The sequence below is a fragment of the Neolamprologus multifasciatus genome, chromosome 23, assembly GCF_963576455.1.
Source record: "Neolamprologus multifasciatus chromosome 23, fNeoMul1.2, whole genome shotgun sequence".
Classification (NCBI taxonomy): domain Eukaryota; kingdom Metazoa; phylum Chordata; class Actinopteri; order Cichliformes; family Cichlidae; genus Neolamprologus; species Neolamprologus multifasciatus.
The window spans coordinates 23,489,162-23,498,685 of record NC_140460.1 but is presented as its reverse complement, the minus strand read 5'-3'; the positions used below and the strand labels follow the sequence as shown (position 1 = coordinate 23,498,685).

At 38.8% G+C, this 9,524-nt stretch overlaps 1 protein-coding gene across 1 annotated transcript; it reads right to left on the bottom strand.

Annotated features, from left to right (window-relative positions):
• Positions 1-1,316: 1,316 nt before the first annotated feature.
• Positions 1,317-8,973, bottom strand: pjvk (pejvakin). Its single transcript, XM_085150447.1, has 6 exons — positions 8,506-8,973; positions 6,504-6,699; positions 4,901-5,042; positions 3,574-3,691; positions 2,483-2,626; positions 1,317-2,400 (listed from the first exon to the last, which is right to left on the bottom strand). Exons 1-6 carry the CDS (start codon positions 8,714-8,716, stop codon positions 2,099-2,101), a joined length of 1,113 nt encoding a protein of 370 aa, XP_085006573.1. The 5' UTR covers positions 8,717-8,973; the 3' UTR covers positions 1,317-2,098.
• Positions 8,974-9,524: the final 551 nt, after the last annotated feature.

Below are 9,524 nucleotides of genomic sequence, written 5' to 3'. Positions count from 1 at the left end.
ATACACATATATATGTATGTATATATGTGTATATATGTATATATGTGTATATATATGTATATATACACACACACATATATATATATATATATATGTATGTGTATATATACTATATATATGTATGTATGTGTATATATATATCATAATAATCTAACAATACTATAATATTGGCCATATTATATTTACACTACCACAGTGAGATGATTTTAGTCTCGTGACCAACATTAGCTAATTGTTATTTACTAACTAATCTTGAAATGACTGTTCAGTACAGAAATGAAGCCCAACAATCATGTTTTACAGTCCGTGGTCTCAGCCTCAGATACTCAACTAATCACAGTGATGTCATGACAAAAATGAATGACCAACAAAACATTTTTCTCCTTCATTTCTGTCACACAATGCTGTATGTAACGTTCCTCGCGGTTAGTATCATGGTTGCTAGGCAACCTGAACAGCGCGACGAAAGCTAGACCGTCCCATTTCACAAGCCTCTCACTTCCGCACTTCTCGTACTTATAGTACGCACCGTACGTAGTACGCGTAGTGCGCGTAGTGCGCGTACTTCAAGCGTGCGGTCTCTTAATTGGGACACAGCCTGAGTTGCTGCATCTTGTAGCTGTGTCAATTGGTCATGTGATTTTGACGTGCCGGCGCGTCAGTCAACACCAGAGGGTTAAAGGTGCAGTGTGCACAATTTCACCACATCTACTGACATTGTGCACAATGTCAGTAGATGTGCCACAATTCAATTTTGAGGCAGTGATTCTGCTCACAACTTTGTCACTCACTCTCACTTTGGGTTGTGTCTAACCCTCATCTCATCTCCTTGCCTTTTTTGAAGAATAATTTTCTTTTTTTTAATACAATTTATTTTCAATAACACGAGAGTCATCATTATGCTGATCAGGTGTGTTCAAGCCTTAACAAAATAAAGCTACTTTTCATTGGCCTATGGAGAGGAAAAATAAGATAAAGATCAAGCTTTCTGCAATACCTGAAACACCAGTGGAGCAACTGAAAATCAGTATCTCCGGTCAATTTTAAACTATATACTATTGTGTGTATTTTGTGAGTGTAAAAAAAGAGAAATTACACTTTATTAATTTTCTTCTTGTCTGCAGGCCATTAATAATACATTTTAAGGTAGAAACGACGACTTTGGACATGCCTGGGTTACACTGACTCATTGCACCATCTTGTGGTACAAATTGTTATTACACAAAAGTGCAGCATGGCTCTCTTTAAATGTACATACATAGACTTTAAGCCATACAAAATATTTGAAAGTAGAACTTACTTTTTCACATATTTTTCATTCTTACATCTTTCAGATCATCACACAGATTTTAATATCAGACAAAGGTAACCTGAGTAAATTAAAAATTCAGTTTTTAAACAACGATTTCATTTATTAAAGCAAATTAACTCTATTAAGGGAAAAAATTCTATCCAAACCTACCTGGCACAGCATTTTACATTTTCAAGTACCTTTAATGATGTGTTCAACCAGGTGTTCACTTAAATAACCAGTTAAAAAAAGAACAGAAAGATAGAAATATGTTACCCCTAAAACATCTTATTTTCCTAGTAAGAAGACATACAGCCTTGATAATAGTAGATTAGGACATAACTATTGCTGACTTTATGGCTCTTTTGTAGTTGTGTTTCTTAGCATGTTAGAAGTGCATGTCTTTAAATAAAACAATCCCAAAGGAACAAAAAAATTTTTTAAACTGAAATTCAAGCGAGACAAATTTAAAACAGAAACTCAACATCAATGACACACTTGGAACTTGTTCCTCACTGGCCTTCACACGATCCCTTCTCCTATCTATTTTTAATACCCTCAGTTAATAATAAATCAGCTGGCAGCTATAGTACACACACAGCACACGTGTAGAAATGCGCCGGTGCCAGTGGGAAACTGAAAATGATACACCACAAAGGTACGGATAGCACCAGGTTTATGTTTACATCTTTTACTGGATCACTTGGCTGCGGCTGAAGACATGGTGCATTGAGGCTGTCGGCCCAGTTTTCACGACAGCGTGATAAACAGTCGCACTTGTATCACTTGTGAGAAAAAAGGCCTTTTTCACCTCAAGGTTTTATGCCAGAGATCAAAACAGGGTACCACATGCAGCCGGACGTATTTCTGGCCCCCGGTCGAGCATTCCAGGCAGCCGTACACGGTTTCCCGCCGTTGGTTGCCCATCCCGCAGAGTGCGCAGGGGCCCTTGGGGATGTTGTGTTTGAGGAGGTTGACCCTTGTATGTGAGCTTTCCCTCAAGTAAGCGGTGGAAATGTCCGTCATGCTAGCAGCCTTCTCGTAGTAGTCGGTCACCATGTCGTCCATGTAGGTGTCAGAGTGGGTGAGCTCTTCGAATGTTCGGTCATCTACACAGGGGTTGGATTAAAGTGGACTCAGTGTTCCAGGAGGATGGGTCAGTTTATTTAATGAAAAATACTGTAATCATACCTGCTCTAAAGGGGTTTCCGTAGATGATCCCAGAGAGGAAGCGGCGTAGCCGTCCCATGGAGAAGCGACCAATGAAACCACCAAGCTGCTCCCTGATCTGCTCACGCTCAAAGCCTCCCTGTGACTCCGGAGCCACACAAATATCTGACACACAGGAAGAAGAAAACCAGGCAATGTGTGTTGTTTATTATTATTTTTGTAGCAAATCAAACATTTCATTATTGACTTTGTATATCTCTAACAACAACTTAGTCTATGGAATGCTGGAGTAAGATTTGTTATGGTTTTGCTATGTTGAAAGTTTATTCTTGCTGCAGTATCAAACACTTCAAGAACTTAAGAAGTTGTAGTAAGGTGTGGCCAGTATGGAGACTGAGCCTGGTCTAAAAGTTACTTCAACGCCTGGACATTAGCTTGGATGTTGTGTTCAATCACTCAAAAACATTAAATTCTTGTTTAAAACACTTTATGACTTCATTCCAAGACTTCAAATGTGTGTTCACTAGCTGGTACTGAAGTGTCAGAGTCCCTCTGTGATTTTCACTACAGGAACACAAGGAGTCACGTTGCCTAACAGGTAAAGTATCTGCCATCCAACACTTTATCCATTAGATAAAGTCCCAGAAATCCAGATGAGGTTGCAGGCGTTGCCCAGCTGAAATTCAGAATCATTTGTTTCTAGATGATTTCAGCAAACGTGTTATCAAACCAATTCCGTAATTAACTGCTGGTAGGATGTTTTTACAACCACCATCGTCCCAAATTGATGACAAGCTTCAAACACTCAAATACATGTCACACAGGCTCATGATTATGGTTTCAAATGATTTTGAGTATTTCATTTTTGACCGTTTCTGACCATTTAGACTTATTTCATCACCTACACTTCACATAGTTCTTCATACAGATTTTGTCACCTTACCTGTTGACTATAAGTTCACCTGCTTTCATAGTGGCAGTTAGCCTGCAAAGCTTTAAAGACTAAAGCTAAAACTTCAAAGGGTCAGACACATCAAAGCCATTTGAAGTGCTTCATCTCATAAACATGAATTAATTGGCTAATTAATAATTGGCATGGTTTGCCCACCTACCAAGTCGTCCATCCAGTCGAACAAAGAGCTCACAGATGCTGAAGGCGATGGTGGTGTGAGCTGGGATGACAATGGCCTTGTCTCGACCTTTGGGGTTTCTGCCGTCGTCAATCTGAAACTGGAGCAAAGCAGGAAGCTGATAGTTACACATGGAAAAGGCGGCTAAACGGAGAATTTGGGATTAGGTGAGGGAAAAATGATTGAGTTAGGACTCGTTATTTTGAGTAAATGATTGGGAGAGGGATTGTTCACTGCCCTTGACGCATTTGTTTTAAATATAAGTGTTATGAATTTAAGCATGGCCACATTACATACATGAAGACATAAAGTTTATTTCTATAGCAGATTTTCAGAACAACTTCAGCTGATCAAAGTGCTGTACACATTATGCCAAATACACATTAACAATTTACAATCACTAATTAAACTATAAATACACATACATAAACAATAAAAGTCAATAAAACTTCTTAAAATAAACAATAATTCAAGTAAATAAGACTATTTGTGCAGTAAAAGCCAGGATACCAAGCTCAACTAGAACTGGCAGTGAGTGAAAGTAAGGAGTTTTTTTTAAGAATATTTAAAAATGTCTGTGAAGGTTCTCAGTCATCCAGGTCATCGTAGTCTAAGGAGCTTGGAAAGAAAAGCATCTGGACTTCTCTAAGTTTCCTTAAAGACGTTTCAACTCTCATCTGAGAAGCTTCTTCAGTTCTAAGAAACTGGTGGAGAGTCCCAGATTTTCAGCCATATGGGAATGTCCCCAAGAGGGTCATGGACCCCCTAATGATCCTCTAGCTAATCACATGAGCCGAGGTGGGTCACAATCAGCCAAGGTTTCGGGTGAACCCATTGTGAAGCCTAGCCCCACCCTATTATGTAACTTACTGAGGTCAAATGGCCCAGGATGTGAGTGGGCGTTAAGACACATTAAAAATGGTTGAGTAATTGGGCAGCTCTTGTGTGAAAGAGTAAATTGTTCAACAGAATGGAGACAGCCACTGAAAAATCTAGTTTTTGAGGCTCGATCTAGGAACATTCAAGAACAGTTGGTTTCCAAACATCAAGAGTGTAGGGCTTTAAAGGTTAAGTCAAGTAGGGTGGCACCAAATCACTGAGACTCTTAAAGACAAGTTTAGGTATCCCAGTAAAGGTGTAAAAGCATGAACTGCTCTTTCTTCATCTTACCAAGGAAGCTTATTTTAAAAAACTCATCAAACAGCTAAAAAAAACTTATGAAAAGCCAGTAAACATTAATCTAATTCTAACCCTGGATGGGTCTTGGTCCTGGAGGGTGTTAAGATGAAAAAACTACAGGTATTTTTACCCTCATGGTGGTCCCTCTCATGCCAGCATGCACGGTCAGAGAGCATTGACGCGTGGTGCGAATACTCTCCACGACAACACAGAGGACACTGCGTCCGCTCTCCTTTGACTGACGAATCAGGCAGTGATCCAGGTCCACCTTCCTGGAAGATCAAAAAATGAGAGCTTGAATTAAACATGAACTCATTAGCACCTGTTAAAGTCAAGCAAGGCAACATCTCTGGCTTGTATTGTCCAATTGCATGTAGCCCCTGTATGTATGTATGAAGGTGTAGAATAACATGATTGTTTATTCATATTTACAGGGAAACCCTCTTATCACATTCTCCATGTAACAAAGAGGTCGAAGGTCAGACAACTTATTGTGGACATAAGGAGAATACTTCAATGCAGATATCTGAAATATCCGATTTACAAAGTGCCATAATCAGTGTTGGGGAGTAACGGAATACATGTACCGCCGTTACGTATTTAAAATACAAAATATGAGTAACTGTATTCCGTTACAGTTACCGTTTAAAAAGGTGGTATTTAGAATACAGTTACTTTGTTGAAATAAATGGATTACACGGCGGTACTTCCCTGTTTCATATTGTGGCGGGTCAGGACTGTTTGGGTTTTGTCTGACAGCTACGTTCTGTTGTTCCAGGCGGCAGCGTTACGGTTGCCATGGTTACAGGGCTACGCTCTCTCTCTGCGTGTTTCCTGGGTGAGAGAGCGCCTTTTGTTGTTGTTGTGCTAAGCTAACAGGCAGAATGCTACAGGTATAGCTCTAAAGAATGTAGCATCATGGGCAGTGTAGTCCGTGCTGCAGGGAGAATGGACTGCCATACACGTTATGTGTCTGTGAACGAGGGAGGGAGAAAAAGGAAAAGTACGAGCTGTCATCGAGCAAAAACGGGAGCTGGAAGCATGTAAATATAATAATAACCACTGCAGCCAAGAAGAGAGGCTGACGAGCCCAGTTGTAAGTAAGCTATTAAGACTCGACCGTGTTCGTGTTTTCCTCCGAAACAATAAGTTCTGTTGGAGCAGCCTTTCAACGCCTCTCTCTGTCTTTGCTAGCAAAGTTGACCCAGACAACAAAGTAAAGCTAGTTTTCGGCTACGAGCCGACACAGAACCCACCGTATTAGCCAGAGGTCCCTTTACTACGGTTCGGAGCCGCGGACCTTCAGTAACAGTAATAAATCACAACAATAGTACATTCATGTAGTTGTAAACAGCATGATAATATATTAAGTAATCCAAAGTATTCAGAATACGTTACTCTCATTGAGTAACATAACGGAATACGTTACAGAATACATTTTGGGACATGTATTCTGTAATCTGTAATGGAATACATTTTAAAAGTAACCTTCCCAACACTGGCCATAATTTAATAACTTTTCCTAGGGTATTTTGTGATTACTTTTCAAATTGATAAATAATTGATTAAAGAAATATATCCTTCTACTTGATTATTAATAAAGCACTACCTCAAAGTAACTTCATCTAATCTGTATTGAGAAACTATCATGATATTGATGCTTTAACATCCAGCACATGTAGATAAGAGCCCCTGCTGAGCTGCTGCTATACCCTGTCTGTCAATGCATATACCTGGAGTTGAGTTCACGCAATAACGTCGGCACCTCCAGCTCGTGTTTGGTCACAATGCCAAAGGAGGCTTTTACAGCCACTGAGTCTGACCCGCTGATGTTGAACCCCACATCATTGATGATGTGGTTCCCTAACCGACCATTGAGAGCTACATCAGATTTATCTTCATAGTTGAGGAGTTGGTAAGAGGAAACCCCTGGAAAAGAAAACAATAGTTAATATTATGGTTAACTTGTGCTTTTGTAAGCATTAACTGTAAGTAGGTCCGACTCCAGTCCCAACAGTAAAATGGTATCTGTTCATGCATAGGTCAAATAATAGTTATTTAACATATAACATATACTTTAACAATAAAGTACATTTTAGAATATTTGTGGCAGCAGTGAAACATTTTTTAGTGTTAAAATGTTTATATAAGAAATTAACTGGGTTTTTTTTTTCTTAGAATGAAGAAAATTAATCATGTCTCAAAAACTTGAAAACCATAAAAATTTTTATGTCTCACTCTAACAAACTACACGACACCAAAGAACTCAAAGAACTATTTGTTATGACAAAGATTTTCAGAAGAGCGTCTCTGAATGTACAACATTCAACCTTGAAGCAGATGGGCAGCACCACATCGGTGGAGGAATTGCTTTAACAGTCAGATTAAGCTGGTGAATTTATGCAGCTTTGATGTCCTGTTCACCACTGAAATAATCAAAGTTATGATTCTCTGCACATTACTTTAAAATTATTGTCTAACTACAGGGAAAGTATTAACAACATGGCTGCTACGTGCTGAAAAATGCTTTCAGAATGACTGGCAATAGGCTTAGATTAGCTTGTTAGCTTTTTTTTTTTTTTGTCTATTTTATTATTGCGTTAGATTGATAATACTCTGAAGAACTGTATAGTGATAAATAATAACAAGAAAACAGCTGGTTATCTATGTATGGATTAAAAACTAGGAGCAAGGGGAGACAACTAGCCTAGCTAATAGTAAAGCTCCCAAATGAGCCATATTAGATGTTTTTCTGCTTGCTAACTAGCTAGCTTGTTAAGCTCCTGGGCTCCTACTCCACAAACATAAACAGTGGTCACCTCAGAAACATAACAAGCTACCAGATTTCCTCATGTGGGTTGTAAATGATTAGAGAAAACAAAGTTCGCCTAAGTTAAGATTTGTAGTGAAACCTAAAGATGACCATATTCCAAACATTACTCGTTAATTAAATAATATTAAGGCTAAAGATTATTAGAACCTACAGAAGTTCATTTGAAACTTTAGTGGAGACAACAACGTTTTCAGATAGTAAATCAGATATGTTGGGTTTTATATTTATTTATTTATTTTTGTCCATGTATCCATATAACATTGTAATTGAGGTCTTACTGACATATAACCAATACAGACTACAGACATACTATGATCATTTTGCATCGCACTTTTTCACTTGCAGCCAATCGCAGACAAGCATGAGAAAACTACCGGTGACCATGGCAATCTGCTAGCAACAAAGCAATGACTGCAAAGTTTTTGGTGGGTTGCGTGACTATAAAGGCTTTATGCTTGTTTTATGGTTGCGCGGTTACATCTGTTTGCAGTGTTTGCCTACACAAAGCTTATAGATAAGCGTTTTCAGATTAGATTAGATAAAACGTTATTAATCCCTCGGGTGGGTTCCTCTGGGAAATTCGGTATTCCTCTGGGAAATTCAGTCTTTGCAAATGTGTTCCTGTTCAGTCCTTAAGGCGTGTAGCTCATTGGTGCATAGGTTGCTTGGAATCAGCGAAAAAACATCAAAGATTAAAAAATACTGTATGTAAATTAGAGACAGTGGCTGCAGTGGACAGCAGTCTTTATATATTCAACAAAATGCAGGAGAATGATACAACACTTAGAGTGGAATAAACTTATTTTTCCCCAATATTAAACCTTTTAAAGGGAAAAGGCTCATGTTTCAACATAAAATTTAGCTATATTTACTCAGATATGAATTTTCTGGTATTAATGTACCTGCTGCGATCTCTTTCTCGCCCACCAGGATGTCTTTCAGTGAGAAAGGTGTTGAGGCATACTTGTCCTTCTTCCAAAAATGCTTCTTCCTCTTTCTGGTAACCAGGCTGAGGGGCTGGTAGCGGTCAGCCTCACTCAGGCTCGGGACAGGGATCAACCTCCCTGTGTCTCCCACCTGCTTCACAAAGTTTTTGGTGGCTGCAGCAAACATTTCTAAAGATGCATAAATATCGAACCAGGTAAAAAAAACAGCTTGTACTCGACTGCTGGGCACCCTTTGCTTGTATTGGTTATGGTGAGGAGTGCTCCCTCTCAATGGAGAAGCTGATTCGGGAGTGTTCTTACAAACTCGTGAAATGTTAAATAATGCAGGGAATTTGTAAGGGAATATGGGACAGTGAGGTGTGTGTTAACCTGATAGGTTGCTGTAGGCCTGCACCTTCCTGTCACCTGACAAATAAGGTGGAAGAAGTAATTATAAGTACCTGTTTTGTACTTTTTGCCATCTGTATTTGGAAAATTAGATTTTCAAGGCATACTTGAAGTATGGAAATCTATTGCTATTAAGTATTAAAGGAATTATACAGATGATATTGTTGCTACATGTTCCTCTTTGAGTCTAATACACGAAACATCTGCTATGACCATTAGTCTATCTTTATTCAGCCTGAAAACAGTCTGGATTTTTTCTCTTTGTCAGGGATGCCTCTGTGGTTTTTGTAGGATTAAATGTTTTTGCATCTGAGCTTTTTTTAGTTTGGATAATGTCAACCTTTCTGACTGGTAGCTTCCACACACAGTGTGTCCTGCATGCATGATGGTGGGTTGATCTCTCCTGTGGTTGCACTGCTTTCTAGTCTATACAACCAGAAATAGTATGTTTGAAGGTTTAAAGCTTTCTTGCCACAGAAGCTAAAGACAGCGTTAGCTTTCTATGCATTACACTCCCTTTAATTTTTTAACTTTTAGGTCAAAAAAAGTCATGGATTTGCTTGTAAGTATTATTTTTGTGTTTTAAA

Excerpts from the sequence above, each read along its gene's own strand:
- pjvk (XM_085150447.1), bottom strand. The coding sequence starts at position 8,716 with ATGTTTGCTGCAGCCACCAAAAACTTTGTGAAGCAGGTGGGAGACACA. Across the intron at positions 5,043-6,503 it reads TTGCGTGAACTCAACTCCAG|GAAGGTGGACCTGGATCACT; the intron begins GTATATGCATTG and ends TTGATCTTCCAG. Across the intron at positions 2,627-3,573 it reads TCGACTGGATGGACGACTTG|ATATTTGTGTGGCTCCGGAG; the intron begins GTAGGTGGGCAA and ends CCTGTGTGTCAG.